This window comes from Tenrec ecaudatus, chromosome 11, assembly GCF_050624435.1.
Source record: "Tenrec ecaudatus isolate mTenEca1 chromosome 11, mTenEca1.hap1, whole genome shotgun sequence".
Taxonomy (NCBI): Eukaryota; Metazoa; Chordata; class Mammalia; order Afrosoricida; family Tenrecidae; genus Tenrec; species Tenrec ecaudatus.
Window position 1 is genome coordinate 6,978,023 of NC_134540.1, and position 16,980 is coordinate 6,995,002.

At 47.1% G+C, this 16,980-nt stretch overlaps 1 protein-coding gene across 1 annotated transcript in view; it reads left to right on the forward strand.

The window, feature by feature from the left end:
- The window catches only part of TEX26 (testis expressed 26), a 28,276-nt gene extending 11,852 nt beyond the window's left edge, over nt 1-16,424 (forward strand). Inside the window, exons 4-6 of the mRNA XM_075563560.1 lie at nt 3,497-3,667; nt 8,347-8,508; nt 16,223-16,424. Of these exons, the coding sequence (XP_075419675.1) occupies nt 3,497-3,667; nt 8,347-8,508; nt 16,223-16,317 (428 nt within the window). The 3' untranslated portion in view covers nt 16,318-16,424. The remainder of the gene's footprint in view (nt 1-3,496; nt 3,668-8,346; nt 8,509-16,222) is intronic.
- Nucleotides 16,425-16,980: the final 556 nt, after the last annotated feature.

The following is a 16,980-nucleotide window of genomic DNA, read 5'->3' on the forward strand; positions in this document are numbered from 1 at the left end:
CCTATAGGGTCGCTGTGAGTCAGCAACGACTTGATGGCAGTGAGTTTTTTTATTTGGGGGTGGGGGTGGTGGTGCTTGTCTAGATAGATGTCCAATTTTAAAATCGATTTTAAAATGCTCTTGAGAGACATTTATGCATTATTTGCCATACAAACACAGTAGAATTGAGTTTAAAATGACCTACTATAAAACATGTTTAAGAACAAGAATTGGGTTCAGTGTCCATAGTGAATTGCAGGGTCTGAATACTGTTCAAGAAATCCTGCTTTTTAACAAAACTGTCATTATTCCGAGTGAAAATGGCATGGAACTAACCCTTTGCAGAGAGAAATAGTGGCAGGGAGGTGGCTTGTGCCTCTCTCCTCTGTCAGCAGGTAGTGTCTATGGGACCTGGTGTTCACTCAGTTCCGTGTACATATTTAATGTCACATATTTAATGGATGTGTGTTAGCAGAGACAAACATTTCCAGGAAACAATGGTGGTGTTATCCACGAATGGAAATGATATTACCGAAACCTCCATCAGCGAGGTCTGAGCTTGCAGCGGTTCCTTACCAGGGAAAGGATCCTGAGTCTTTCACGCACCGTATATTCACACACCTTGTAATTCAGTGGTGTGCATGAACGTAAGCAGAGTTGTGCGTGCATTGCCACAATCCGTTTTAGAACTCTCTTCCTTCTTGTAATGCAAGTCTTGTAACCATGATCCCTAGCTCCCGTGATCCCTTCGCGTGTGCGAGGAAGAGGCAATGTGGGAATTCACACACGAGCCCAGGAACGCCAGGGTGCTAGGTGAAATGTACCTATCAGACAAAACCAATTTAGGAGGCGTAGGCATGAGCCTTTGCTCTTTATCTGCTGCGTGTCACTGGGCAAGCCTGCTGGGACAGTGCACGTCCGATCCTTTCCCCTAGAACCTACGCACTAGTCCCTAGTACCTTCGTGTCCCCGAGACACTGCAATACAAACACCGCACGTGATGACTTCAAAGAACAGAACTGGGTTTGTTTATCTTCACAATTCGCTGGCTCACAATCGAAATTGGGGATACTGGCCTTCGGCGTGCCTTTGTCTTTCTAGCGGCTCGCAGGACTCCTTAGCGTTCAGGTTTGGGACCCAGCCTGCTCTCCGTGAATTGGTGCACACTGAAAATCAGTGCATGTACGGTGTCTGGCCTCATTCATGTAGCCACAGAAAACCCCTATTTCCAAGCTAGTCGGGACTTTGGACATATCGTCAGGAGAGACCCATCTCTGGAGAAGGACTTCGTGTTTGGTAAAGTGAAGGGGCGGAGAAAAAGAGGAAGGCCCTCGGTGAGATGGAGCGGCACAGGGGCTGCACCAAGCGGCTCAGGCACAGGATCCATTGTGAGGCTGAGGCAGGACGGTGCAGTGTTTGGTGCTGTGGTGTATAAGGTTGCTATGGGTCGGAACCGATGCCACAGCACCTGACAACAACAACAGATACTGGGGAGAGGACCTCCACATTAGTGTTCTGGAAACATAATTCAATTCCTAGCCCGGGGTCCCCGTGCTTTCTACAGCGCGTTGCTTGTTGGTGGGAGACATCAAGCCAGTTCTGCTGCTTATGGTTCCCGCATGACGGAATAGAAAAGGGTTTCTTAGGAGTCTTCTGTACTGGCCCCAGGGCCCTCTCTGGCTAGTGGGTTTGAACTGCCAACTTATTAATAGATTAGCAACCCAACCACTGTGTCACCAGAGCCTCGAGAGCCCTGACCAAGTCCTCTTATTCTGCCCCGACTCCAGCCCAGGAAGACCTTCGGTCCCCATTGAACCCAAGCAGAGAACACCCTTGGCTGGCAAACTTTTGGTCTCATTAGAAACTAGCTGTGACCATCTCAGCATCCACTCGCTGTGCCCGATGTAGCAGCAGTTTCTCTCTTGGTCAAGCGTTGTGAGTAGCGAGCCTGTGGGATGTGTAATGAAATGCAAGAAGACAGGGTGTGGTCATGATCCATTGGACGCTGCTGCCAGAAGCAAATGAAGCAAAACTATGATGCTGCTTAGAAGTTGTCCTGGTTGTCATTGTCCCTGTTAGGCGCTGCCATACTGTCCACTCCGACTCATCAAGACCCTATGTGACAGAGTGTCCCTATCCCATTGGGGTTGGGCTTTACTAACCACAAGGTCAGCACCTGGAAACCACTTGTTTTGTGGAGAAAGATGAGACTTCCTTCTCCTGTCGAGAGTTAGTCTTAGAAACTCACAGGAGCAGGTCTACCCTGTCCCGTAGGGTCGCTGTGAGTCGGCTTCCACTCGCTGGTGGTGAGTTTGGTTTGAGCTTGGATCTCTCCGGGGACAGATGTCTGGATCTTATTCCCACAGAGTCGCTGGGTGGGTCCCAACCACGCAAGGCCTTTTAGTTAGCAGCCGAGCACGTGACCATTGCATTGCCAAGGCTCCTTGAGAAATCGTTGCTGCTGCGAGCCAGAGAGTCAGTTCCAACTCATAGTGACCCTGTGCCCCACAGACGGAAACATTGTCCAGTCCTGCGCCATCCTCGCAATTGTTCCTACGCCTGAGCGCATTGTTGTAGCCGCCGTGTCCATCCGTTGCCTTGAGGGACTTCCTCTTTTTCACCCCCTTCCCGAACTGCTCCACCAAGCATGATATCTTTCTCTAGACCAGTGGTTCTCAACCTCCCTAATGCCATGACCTTTTAATACAGTTCCTCATGTTGTGATGACCCCCAACCATATAATTATTTGGTTGCTACTTCATAACTATAATTTTGCTACTGTTATGAATCGGGCAACCTCTGTGAAAGGGTCATTCAACCCCCAAAGGGGTCACAACCCACAGGTTGAGAACCGCTGCTCTAGGGATAAGTCTGTCCCGACAACACGTCCTAAGTTCGTGATGAAGTTCTGTCATCCTTGCCTCTAAGGTGCACTCCGATTTGTTTGTTCTTTTGGCAGTTCCCGGTACGTTCAGTATATTCTCCCCGGCACCCCAATTCACATGCATCCTGGGAGACAGCTTGCTGTCATTGCTGAGTGCGTCACATCCATTCCCACAAGCAGTGAGCCCGTGCACAGTGGGAGGAAATTGTGCCGAGTCCTGGGCCGTCCTCACAAGGGTTGCTGAGCTCGAGCCCTTTGATGTTGCCAGTTCATCTCGGTCAAGGCTGTTCTGCGGACCTGCTCTTAGTGACTTCCAGTGGAAACTCTCAGCTTCTACCTTGCTATCAACCAACAGCCCACGGTTTCCCATAAGGCTTTCATTGGTGAATTATTCTGTTTTCTTTTTCTTGCCAGGGATAGATAACCAGGTTGTTCTTCCTATTCTGTTTTAGTCTGGAAGCTACAGTGAAACCTCTCCCCTGCAAGTGACCCTGCTGGCATGTGAGATACCAGTGACGTAGTGTCCATCACCATAGCAACGCGCAAGCCACCACATGGGACACATTGACAGACACGTGACGGATCATTTACAAGCACTAATTATCTTCTTCCATTTCTACCCCCAACACCCAGTTCAGAAGCTTAAAGGTTCTCAAGTTAATTCCAAACAGAAGTCAGTCCCTCGACCCGACGAAACAGAATTTCGACAGAATTATCAAGTTCCACTTCACAGGCCTGAATATCAGGATTTCAGTTTCAAATACGGATGCTACTCAAGCCTACCCTGTGCTTCTCAGGGCATAGGTAAGTCTCGCTGTTGCTTTTAAAACAGAACTGGGTAGAATATATCCCCTCACTCCAAGGGTATTCGGTACTAGCAGGTGGTCTTGGGAAGTTGGAGAGAATGCTAGCAGCCCTAGGTGCCCGATCTTGACACCAGGGGATAAGTGCACCTTAGAAGAGAATTTAAGTTGTCCATTGTGGGGAACGGATTCTATGGCTGTGGGTCTGGTTGGGGATCTTTATGGAAGCATACAACCACGTCTCTGGCTCTGGCATGGCCGGTCATTGGACTTTCTGTAGCGGCTGAGCGCTTAACCCCTGAGCCACCAGGGATCCTTCAGGAAAAAGGACTAGGTGGGAAGCAAGTCAGACTTCTCAGCTGTCTGTCCACCGGAAGTTTAGCCACAGGTCCCTGCTTCAAGCATTTTCAGTTTTTCCCGCCATCCAATCTTAGCGAACGGTCTTTTACATTCCCGACTCCTACGGGTTTCAACAGAAAAGGTGTTCAAAGTTCCATGGTCACATCTCATCGAAGCTCCTGGTCTAGAGGGTGCCCTACTGTCTCTGAGAGACAGTCCCGGTCTTTCTTGGCCAAGAGTTGGAATCCAGTAGCGCTGGAGAGAGAAAACCCAAAGCTTGACATCTTGGGATAAAAAGACAGTCTCAATGTCTGCTGGCAAGGCCAGCAGTTTGAACGGCCAGCCACTCTGAGGGAGAAAGATGGGACTATCTGCTCCTGGAAAGCGTGATCCTCCTAGAAACCCACAGGGGCAGTTGAGCTCTGTCCTACAGTCGGCATCAACTTGATGGCAGTGAGAGATGTTAGGTAGAGTAGATCCTCAAGCCACGTGTGAATCCCGCCTATCCTGTCCTTGCCGAGGGCTGCTATTGTTATTAGGTGCTGTTGAGTGGGTTTGAAGTCATAGCAAGCCCATGTTGCTGCTGCTGCTTTCTGTCATCAAGTCAATTCTGACTCATAGTGACAGAGGAGAACTGTCCTAGAGGGTCTGCAGAACAGGGTAGAACTGTCCCAGAGGGTCTGTGTTACAGAAACTCATGTAGAAGAGAAAGTTTTATATAAAGGGTAAGTGCACATCTAGAAAACATCCCTACCCAGTGCTGCCCAAGCCTATAAATCCAACATTAGCCCATATGTCCGACACCAATCTACAAAGTCCTCCTCCATCTCACAAAACACACACAATGATGCCGACTGCAGGAGGAAAGCCGATTCAGTGAACGTGTAAGCATCTCGGCGCTGGCAGGGGTCTACACACGGCTGCTCCAGCACGCAGGGCTTCCTCGGGGTAGGTCCATGTGGCTTCTCCTCAGAGGTGTCATGCAGGAAGTGAGCCTTGCCAGCTGAAGCAGGGGACTGGCTAAGGCAGCTGCACCCTGGTCCGACTATCAGAGAGCAAGAGACCCGAGAACTAGAAAGGCGAGGCTCACCGAGCCATTTATCTCTCTGCCCTTCAATTAACCCCACATGTGCTTTATCGACCAGGTTGGCACAATAAACTTTCATTGTCTCAGGGTACCTTGAATGTGCTCTTTAGGGGAGCAACTTGCCATTTCCTTGTTCCGCAGCACCCCTGGGTGGGTTGGAATCATCAGCCTTTAGGTGAGCCGGCAGATGCTTAACTGCTGGGCCACCAGGGTTCCCCTCAATGTCCATGGCTCTTCCACTTTGGGCTTCATTCCCCAAGGCAAGTCCTTAACATTGTCGGATAACTCCCACCTTCCACTGTTCTCCATAGATTTGTCCTTACTGAAACCTCGAGTTGGTGAGTCTGTTTCTTCCCAGGAAGGTTAGCTGTAAACATAGTGTTTTATGAAGAAATTACAAGAAAAGCCGATTGCCAATGTATGGATTCTGAGCCACAGCTCACCCCAGCTGGGCCAGAATCAAACGGCCTCCACAGAGTTTTCAACGGCTGAGTTCTTCTAACAGAAGATGGTCATTCTTTCCAGGAGCCTCCGTGTGGAATCCAACCTCCAACCTTTTGGCTAGAGTCTGAACACATTCATTATCTACACCATCCAGTCAGGGAATGCAGTTCTCCTGTGAACGTCTTGCCTGATGCCTTCTACATCTTCTCATCTCCAGTGAAAGCCTTTCCAGACTCTGAGGGTCTCATCTCCTTAGCAGTCTGTTTCTTCCATTTGGCTCTGCTCTCTTCAAAGGGGACACCCGAAAAAAATTATTTAAGGTATCCATAAGGTTTGCTGATATCGGTTAAGTTATAGAAATTGGACTCTCACATCTTGTCCCATTCAATACACAATCCATTCATATCAGAAGGCACATCAAATGAACAGCATCCAGAATCAAATATAAGTGATTGGAGGTGTGGGGGTGTGTGTACATCTCCAAGGAAACTCCCTTTTTGGCTGATTGGTTGATCACATCAGATCATAGCATGGAATGTGATCGTATTATATTACCTTACTTTGCATTATGGACTAACAACTAGTCCACTACTGACCAAACCACTGAGAACCATAGCCTAGCCAAGTTGACACATAGCATTAACCACCACAGAGACCTTTGCTAATGAAGTAGGTGATGAATGCTACCATCCCAACACTCTGATCTGCCTAGGAGTAGTGTGCAGGAATAAGTTATTTTCTACGAATGATAGTGAACCTCAACCTTCTGGCAACTGTCTTCTATGGATCCCAATTTTAAAAGGAGTAGTCCTAAAGTTCCCATAGATTTGCACACACACACACACACACACACACACACACCCCAAAGCTATAGCCATCGATTTTGGCTCATTGCAACCACTTTCAAACAAAGTAAAACTGAGTTCCATAGGATTTTATTGAGTAGCCTTTCTTTGGTGGCACCTCTGAGTAGAGTTGAACTATCCACCTTTAGGTCCATTGAATCCACTCTGACTCATAGCCATCATATGCTAAACCTGATACTGTCCCATTCTCACCGTCATCTCTATTTGAACCCATGGTTGCCGCAGCTCTTATCATTGCACGTCATTGAGGATGTTTCTCTTTTCCACTGACCTTCTACTTTACCAAGTAGGCGGTCCTTCTCCAGGGACTGGTCCCTCTGATAAGCTATGCAGACTACGTGACCCAAAGTGCCACCATCCTTGCTTCTAAGAAGTACCTGGCTGTGCTTTTTCCAAGACAGATCTATTTGTTCTTCTGGCGGTCCATGGTACATCCAATATTCTTCACCAATGCCATGATACAAATGCATCGGTTCTTATATCTTCCTCATTCACTGCCCCGTTGTCACACGCAGCGATTGAAAATACTGTGGTTTGGCCAGGCACACCTTAGTCCCCAAGGTGACCTCTTTGCTTTTTAACACTTTAAAGAAGTCTTTTGCAGCACATTCACATTACAGGGTTCGGTGTCTTGACTGTTGGTTCCATGAAATTCCTGACAACTTCATTATTTCCCCGTTGATTACGGTGCTGCTTATTAGTCCAGAGTGAAGACTTTTGTACTCTTTATGTTGGGGGATAACAAGGTTGTGTCATCTGCACATCACAGATTATGGTTGGACCTCTCTCCGATGCTCTTGACCAAGACGGCCTCTTAGTTCGTGAACAGGCTCCTCCTGAGCACAAGGGAGTGTTGGGCAATTCCCATTCTTCTCAATGTCATCTATAGCTTGTTATGACACATGTTATCTATAGCTTGTTATGACATCCAAGGGATACCGTGGAGTAGTAATGAAACACAGCGACTATCTCTCGATGATGATGATGCCAGCTTACTTCATGATTCCTGGCAGAGTGCACTTAGATGGTTGTCCAATTCAAAATGGTCTACATCAGACCCTTTCAGCACACTGATGCTGGCATATTGATGCGGCTCTCAGTGGATGTGCTAGATGGATGATGATGGATGTGTATATCTTCTACTTCCTCTTTTGATGATGATCCAGTTTTCCAGATTCATACGTCAGACAGCTCACATTCCGATGATTCATGTATGTCTGCAGTTGTTTCTTCCCACCACCTATTCCAGTCGCCACCATTCAAGTCGATTCCCGTATGAGGAGGTGACTGAAGGGCTTATCCTCTAGCACTCCCCAAAAAGCACCCCAAAAAACCAACTAGACTCACGTCCATTGAGCAAATTCTGACTCATATCAACCCTCTAGGATGGGGAAGAACTGCCCCTTTGGATTTCCGAGATTGTAACTGTTTATGGGAGTAGAAAGCCACATCTTTCTCCCATAGAGTGGCCAGTGGTTTCGAACTGGTAACTCACTACCAGACAGTCTTCTGCTGCTACTCATAGGTTTTCATTGGTCAAGATTTTGCAAAGCAAATTGTCAGGTGCTTCTTGAAAGTCCGTGTTAGACCGGAAGCTCTCCAAAATGTGTCCACCGTGGGCGTTGCTGGCTGGTATTTGAAATGAGAGTCACCGGGCTTTCAGCATCCCACCCACTCAGGAGCCTCAGTGGTACAGCACCCCGGCTGGGAGTCATGGTAGGGAAGCCGAAGCCAGCTGTGTCCTTCTCCCATCATAGCCATGAAGGAATGAAGGCAGCAGCTTCATGCCAGGTCTTAGCTTGCAACTTCATGAAAGAGACAGCTTTAGCCCCCAGTTGGACTCGGGGCTGCCAACGGCATGTTGAACAAATAAGGACAGAAATTCTTGGCTTTGGTAACAGCTTCCTTTTTTTCTCTCTCTCTTTCTCTCCCGTGTCCCCCTAGTTCCTTCTGTGCTGCAGAGCTACATTCGAAACCAGGAGCTTACCAAGGACCAAACCACCTACCAGACTCATTATGGAAATGCCTACTTGGATTTCTTAATGATTTTAAACTCATTTAGCCCCTCTCAGATCGCGGAGTACCTGAATAAGATTTCCTACAAAGGTAAGGAGAGGTTTGGAGTTGTTACTGTTGCCTTTCGCAGGGCACAGTCAATCAATTGCTTTCTGTCAAATAGAAATGGTTTCTGTTCTGGCCCATCAGTTTCATGTTTGAAAAAAGGAAAATATAGCCTAAAAAAAAAAAGAAAAGAAAAAGTCCCACTATGCTGTGTACACCTCAATGCATTGGAAAGAAATGTCTTTTTAAGAGCCATCTCAATGACAATGCTACCACTTACTGCCAAGGGGACATGAGGCTTCTTGCTCCATTTAATTGTGGTTGAATTGGCCCCGACGACTTCCCTTTTTCTTCCTGCTCCTTGCTCTTGTGGTGGATGTTTAGACCATTGACACGGTCTGTCTTTCTGTGCCTTTCCTTTCTCTCTGGGCAGTCCTTTTACTGTGACAGGTTTATTTAATTAATGTGTCAGTGTGGGTAGACTAGAGAAACAAATCCATGAACACACATATGTGTGTAAGAAAGAGATCTATATACAAGAGCAATCGAACATTGAGAAAACATCCCAGTCCAGTCCAAGGCCATAAGTCTGATATTAACCCCTATGTCCAATACCAATCTATAAAGTCCTCTTCAGACTCACGAAACACATGCAATGAAGCCAAAAGCAGGACGATCACAATCCAGTGGGTAGAAAGTCTTTGGGTCCAGTAGCGTTGTGAGTATCTCAGTGCTGGTAGGGGTCTCTATGTGGCTTCTCTGGCTTCAGAGGTCTGGTTACATCCATGTGGCTTGCCTTCACAATGTCTCCCAGGGAGTGAAGTAGTGAGTGTTTCTCCCTTCTCCATGGAGGAAATACCGGGCGGATTTCCCAGAATTCTCAGGAGAAGGCCATGCCCACGCAGAGGACTCATTGGCTATGATCTGATTGACAGGCGAGACTCCTACATTCTTAATCCTCAGATTGACAAATGATTATGTAGCTACCACAGGAAACAGCTTTATTGACATGTAGTTCACATGCCATAGAATTCAGTGGTGTATATGTATATAAAAAGCATTGTGCAGTGACCACCACAACAGTTCTAGAACCTTCTCTTCATTCTTGGACCATGATTGTTAGCTCCCCGCGACCCCTTCACCTCCTCTGCCAGCACCCTAAGGGGCCATTGACTAGTTAGAATTATGCACTGGATGCTCATGGAAAGCCAGCAGTGTGAAACCACCAGCCCCACCACAGGGTAGAGATGACGCTGTCTATTCACGTCAAGAGTTACAGTCTCGGGGCCCACAGAGGCAGGTCCACCTTGTCCTATAGGGTCACTGCATGTCAGAATCACCTCAGTGGCAGTGACTTTGAGTTTTTGACTTTTGTCTATAGTCTATAGAGTTATCATATAAAGAAAATCGCACACACACACACACACACAACCCATAAGCCCAACACCACCACCAAAATGAAACACACACAAACCTCAATGTAAGGAAAGCAGAAGGCAGTAGAAACTAGAACAAATAAAAAATGGATTGAAAGGGAAAACAAATGATACTATGTTCACTTTTAACCGCACCATATCTGTAATAATCCACTTTCCAATGCACTGTCTGAGGGCAAGACTATTCACACCCCATGCATTAGTCTGGGTTGACTAGAGAACCAAATCTAGGACATTCATATATGTGTAATAGAGAACTGTATATCAAAGAGCAATTGTATATTAAGAAAACATCCCAGCCTAGTCCAGATCAAGTCCATAACTCTGATATTAGACCATATGTCCGATACTGGTCTACGAATTCCTCTTCAGATTCATGCAACACATGCAGTTATGCTAAGTGCAGGAAGATTGTGAATCCAGTTTCGTGGATCCAGTATTGGTGGAAGCATCTCAGCGGTGGCGTGGGTCTCCACGTGGCTCCTCCAGCTCCACGGCCCTGACTGCCATCAGCGTAGCTCCATGTAGCTTGTGAACAGGAATGCCTGGCTGGGAGAGAGCGTATCTGGCCTCCAGTGAACTTTTATCTCCTTCGAGCCTCCCAATGAGGTCATCAAGCTGTGACCTGATTGACAGGCGAGACTCTACCACTGCACTCTTAATAGTCTCAAGTTGACACCAGATTGTGTAACTACCACACTCAGTCACTGGTTCAAGGGCATTTGTTAGTGACTTAATTCAGAGAAGACTCTGCACATGGATTTTCCGAAAATGGCCCTTCATGGCATCAGGATTTTAATTGTTTCTTCTTGTTGCAATAAGTGTCCATACAACAAAACATCTGCCATCTCTCCATGTTTTATGCGCAGGATCCAGTGACCCTAACTACACTTAGCATATTGTGTAAACGTCACCTGTAACAGGGGCTCACTGATACCCTTTAAGCAGGGACACTTCTTCCTCCCTCCCACCCTAAACTTCGATCCCCATCCACTAGCGTAATTTATACTGCATATATTTGGGACTGCATAGTGCATATCTATGGCTGACTTATTTCACTCAGCATAATAGTTTCAAGGGTCATCCATGTTGCCGCGTGTGTTAGGACTTCAGTTCTCTCTGTGTACCAAAGGTGGCACATGCATCCAAGGAGTGATCGTCCATTGTGTGCCTGTACCACATTTGGTTGACCCACCCACCTGCGGATGGACACATAGGTTGCTTCTGCCTTTCACTGTTGTGAACGGTGCTGCCACAAGCATTGGTGTTCTCATGCCACTTGGTGTCTTGCTGGCAGTTTTCTGAGGTCTGTACCCAGGACTGGACTCCTTGACTCACGGGGCCGGGTGACACCCCCCACCCCACCCTTCATTCTGTTATACCTGGGGTCTCTGGGAGTCAGAACCGACTCAACCGTACCTATCCACAGCCAAGTCTATGTTCCCCTTGCTGAGGGGCTGGCACCTTGGTCTCCACAGTGGCTGTGCCATCTGACAGTCTCTGGCCATGGACGAAGGGGTTTCTAAGGCCCACGGGACCCCTCGTACATCACGTCCTCACAACAACGGCTCTTTTCTGACACATTCATGACACTCCACGAAACGAGGACGCCCCCCCCCTACCCTGACCCCCCACCTGGTGACGGGAGTCTGTGTGAGAGCATCTCAGAAGCCCAGAAGGAACAAGTCTATGTGATGACATGACAGTGGAAGGATTCTGACTCATGGTGACCCCGTTTGGGTCAGAGCAGAACTGTCCTTCATGGGGCTTTCAGTGGCTGTGACCTCTTGGTAGCAGGTCCATTATCTTTGAAGTCCAGTTTCCATGAGCCTTTTGAAGCCTCCTTATGCGTGTGTCTCTATCCATGTCCACGTATATCCACGTATCTCTATACACACAAACACGTACCTTCTGCAAGGAGTCTCCGTGAGTCTGGCCATCAATGTTTGGGTCTCAACCACTGGCACCTTCATGCTCTCCGGAGCCCATCTATCACACAGACGCTGCCAGAAAACGGAAAACTGCACTGAGTAACGCCCAGGAAAGCTGGGCCCAGGAAATATTTTCCATCAGGGGAACACACTTGCTTATTCTTCTAGGGCAGCTGGGGATCTTCGATGGGCATTTCCTTGTCTACTTGACCTCACCTCCTCTGTAGACCCGATCTTGCTCCCCAGACTTCGGATTGTTTCCCAAGCTTAATGAACAGTGTAAAGGCACACGGTTTGAAATTCCATCCAAGATGCCACAACTGCTGTTGGGTGTGGTGTCAATGGGAACACAGAGAGCTTAGTGAAGGGTTCAAACTCCTTGCCATCGAGTGGATTCCGACTCACAGCAACCTTACAGGACTGGGTAGACATGTCCCTGCCGGTTTCTGAGACTGTAACTCGTTTGGAGAGTAGAAAGCCTTTTTCGCAGGGAATGGCTGTTGGGTTTGAACTGCCAACCCCACGGTTAGCAGCCCAACACATAACCCACTACACCACCAGAGCTCCTCAGGGGAGAGTGAGAGAGATGGAAATGACACCTTCAGAAGTGTCTAGACTGGGAGATGTAGGTCAATAAATAATAGGTTCACATTTTGATATTTTTGTTTAGTAAAGGCTTTTATGATTTTATTGCAATGCTTTCTGACTGATCCTTGTGTGTATGTGGGTGTACACACATACACAGAGACACCCATACACACAGAGGGGACAACTTAACAGAATTCATGGAAAAATTCCATTATCTTTTAATGCCATTTGAAACCCTCTTATGTAAGTGTATGTGTCTACATACACCCATATCTACATCTCTCTCTCTCTACACACACACACACACACACACACACACACACACACACACACACCAGGGGCTCCAAAAAGTTGGTAAACAGTTCCCTTATCCTTACTTCCATTTTTTTTAACAAACTTAAAAAAATCATTTTATTAGGGGTTCATACAACCTTTATCATAATCCATCCATACATCAATTGTGTAAAGCACATTTGTACATTCATTGCCCTCAGCATTCTCAAAACATTTGCTCTCCATCTAAGCCCCTGACATTTGCTCCTCATTTTCCCCCTCTATCTCCGCTCCCCCCTCCCTCATGAACCCTTGATAATCTATAAATTGTTATTTTGTCATATCTTGCACTGTCCGACGTCTCCCTTCACCCAAATTTCTGTTGTCCTTCCCCAGGGATGAGGTCACATGTAGATCCTTATAATCGGCTCCCCCTTTCCAACCCACCCTCCCTCCACCCTTCCAGTATCACCACTCACACCACTGGTCCTGAAGGGATCATCCACCCTGGATTCCCTATGTGTCCAGTTCTTATCTGTACCAGTGTACATCCTCTGGTCTAGCCAGATTGGGGCTCTAGGTAGAATTGGGATCGTGATAGTGAGGGAAGGGGCAGGAGGAAGAATTTAGGAACTAGAGGAAAGTTTTATGTTTCATCGTTGCTACATCACACCTTGACTGGCTTGTCTCTTCCCTGAGACCTTTCTGTAAGGGGATGTCTAATTGCCTACAGATGGGCTTTGGGTCTCCACTCCACACTCCTCCCCTCATTCACAATGATATGATTTTTTGTTCTGATGATGCCTGATACCTGATCCCTTTGACACCTCATGGTCACACAGGCTGGTGTGCTTCTTCCATGTGGGCTTTGTTGCTTCTGAGCTAGATGGCCGCTTGTTTACTTCAAGCCTTTAAGACCCCAGATACTATATCTTTTGATAGCCGGGCACCATCAGCTTTCTTCTCCACATTTGCTGTTATGCACCCATTTGCCTTCTGTGATTGTATCAGGAAGGTGAGCACACAATGATATGGTTTTTTTTGTTCTTTGATGCCTGATAACTGATCCCTTCGGCACCTCGTGAACATGTAGGCTGGTGTGCTTCTTCCATGTGGGCTTTGTTGCTTCTGAGCTAGATGGCCGCTTGTTTACCTTCAAGCTTTAAGACCCCAGATGCTATATCTTTTGGTAGCTGGGCACCATCAGCTTTCTTCACCACATTTGCTTATTCACACACTTTGTCTTCAGAGATTGTGTCATGAAGGTGAGCATCATAGAATTCCAGTTTAATAGAACAAAGTATTCTTGCATTGAGGGAGTACTTAAGTGGAGGCCCAATGTCCATCTGCTACCTTAATACTAAACCCATAAATATACCCGCATAGATCTATTTCCCCATCCTCATATATAAATATATTTACATATGTACATGCCTTTATTTAGACCTCTATAAATGCCCTTTGCCTCCTAGCTCTTTCCTCTATTTCCTTTGACTTTCCTCTTGCCCCACCATCATGCTCAGTCTTCATTTGGGTTTCAGTAATTCCTCTTGGGTACATTACCCTTGATCATACCCTACCAGGCCTCCTACACCCTCCTCACCACCGATTTGGGTCACTTGTTTTTCCCTGGTCTTTGGGTTTGTTAACACCACTACCTTTGTCCCCATCTCCCCCTCTCCCATGTCTCCTTTGGAACTGTCGATCCCGTTGTTTTCTCCTCTAGATTGTTCATCCAGCGCATCTGTTAGTTAGACCTGCAGAGATAATAACATGCACAAAAACAAGACAGAGGAAAATCAAGCACCAATATATAACAAAACAGCAACAACAACAATAAACTAATGACCAAAAATCAAAACAAAACACAACAACAAGAAAGAAAAGCTTGTAGTTAGTTCAAGGACGGTTTGTTAGCCTTTAGGAGTGCTTTCTAGTCCAGGCTGTTGGGGCACCACGCCCTGGCCCCAAAGTCCTCCTTCAGCATTCCCTGGGGACCTCGCTGCTCTGTTCCCTTGTTGTTCTGTTGCACCCCCTTAGTGTTTTGCCTGGATGTGGTGGGATCAGATCGGGCACAATTCCCACATTGCATCTCCAGTGTTGTTCCCTGTAGGGCTATAGGTCAGTGAGGGACATCATGTCTTATGGTGGGGCCAGGCATCTGGTACTCTCTGTGGACTGGCTGCTCTGAGTGGAAACATTGTCCTCAAGGCCTGGTGGGCCAGGATGTGCTCCACTCTCTCCCCTTGCCCCCTTCATCTGCTCCCGTGTGCTCCAATCGTACATGTCCCTCTCCCGGAGCTGCAGATTCCGTGCCGTCCTCTGAGATAAATTCTTCTGGGGGGAGGGGCAGGTGTCCACGTAGTTGGGATTGAGGTTGGCCCTTGAGCCCTCTCCACTGGTTCCCTACTCCATGACGGCATGCTTAACAAACTTTTTGAAGCCTCCTGCATGCCCATTATGGTCCAGTTAATTCTGACTCAGAACTGCCCTGTTCAACTCCCAAGGTTGTATTCTTTATGAAAGCACATGGCCACACCTTTCCCTCAGAGCCTCAGGTGGGAAGAAAGACCGGCCACCTGCTCCGATAAAGATAACCGCCTGAGGATCGACCAGAGGGGACACACCAGTAGACAAGGACCTTCAAAAGTTCCTAGAAAAATGGAAGGAAAGATAACGGGACTTTGAAGCCCCTTCATGCTCACACATGCATGCTCACACATGTACATACAAATGTACCCCAGTAAAATATACGATCAGGGAACCATAGCTCAGAACTGGACCTGACCCCAGGGACCTGGCTGAAGAGCCCACCAACGTTGGTGGGTATAAAAGCGGCCCTAGTTTCTGTGAAACTCCTGGAATCATTGCCTGTATTGCTAGTTTAACATCAGCAAATATTACTATGCTGTCCTCAGGTGTGAATGGAATCCATTGCTACTCATAGCAAGCACACCTGACAGAGTCGAGCTGCCCAATAACATTTCCTAGGCTGCGATGTCTGAGGACCAGACACAGAACAACCAGAGCCGTTGGGTGGGGTCCAAACCACCAAGTGCCTAGCCATTGCACTGCCAGGGCCCCTCACTATGAAAGAATACAACTGTTGGGGTTGAGTGTCTTTTACAGACCAGGCACTGTGTAGGTATCTCAAAGCCAGGGTTTCTATGCCTTCTACCAGCGGTGTGAGGTATGTATTACTGACTGTCTGCCAAGATCGGGGGATGAAGAGACAGGGGCGCTCAATAACTTCCCAAGCTTGCCCACACTTCTGTTTTATTCTGAAGCTCACTGTGTCCTCCCTGGAAGCTTTGTGGATCCCTCGAATATTAAGCTTATTCTTCTGTAATCAAACATTACCTACTTAGGCTGCTTTTGGCAGTATGTCCTTTGCTGATTTCGATGTCTTACCAAATTTGTACATAGCACACTATTGATCAGCTATTTGCCTCCTGCAAATATCTGATCAATATTCCTGTTTCTTCAATAGACGTTTTCATCTTCTGTTTTGTTTTCCTTTATACTTTTCAGACAGAAAAATTATTGAATGCTTCATTCACTCGCAAAGTGACACTGGCCAAGGGAAGACTTTTAAGAGGAAACTAGATCAAATGAAGGCAATGTGAAAGGCGACAGAAACACTAGGGCCTGCGTGGTGACTGCTGGGAAATAAGATGCAAATTGCTTAATCTGTGATGTGCTGTTCGTGTCTTTGTGTTCCCATCTAGCTGTCATTTTCTAATATTCAATTCCCTGTGTGGTTGAGAAGATGCGCCACAAAATACGCACCCATTTCACCGTTTCTACACGTACGATGGCAACACGGATTCTGTCCTGCAAGGTGTATGAGCGTCCTCACCCCCATGACCGTGTCCTGTAGGTGGCTGTTAGGTGCCGTTGAGTCAATTCTGACTCGCAGTGACTCTGTGTACAGCAGAGGGAAACCCCGCCTGGTCCTGGGCTCTCCTCACCACCGTTCTTCTGTCTGAGCCCATCATTACAGCCACTGTGTCAACCCGCCTCATCAAGGGCCGTCCTCTTTATGTGCTGCCCTCCACTGTACCAAGCACGGCTTCCTTCGCCAAGGACTCATCTCCAAAGTACGTGGTCCTCTATTGAAAGCTCTTAAAAGATCATCATGCATAAGGCAGATGTCTTTTATGAATGACTTTAAGCTATTGTTTGGTTTCAAGAAAATATCAGGGTATATTTCTGGTTTTAAGGTTATAGATGATTTTATTTAGCTTTATTTTTAAACAAACAAACTCTGCAAGGCTATCCATTTCCCC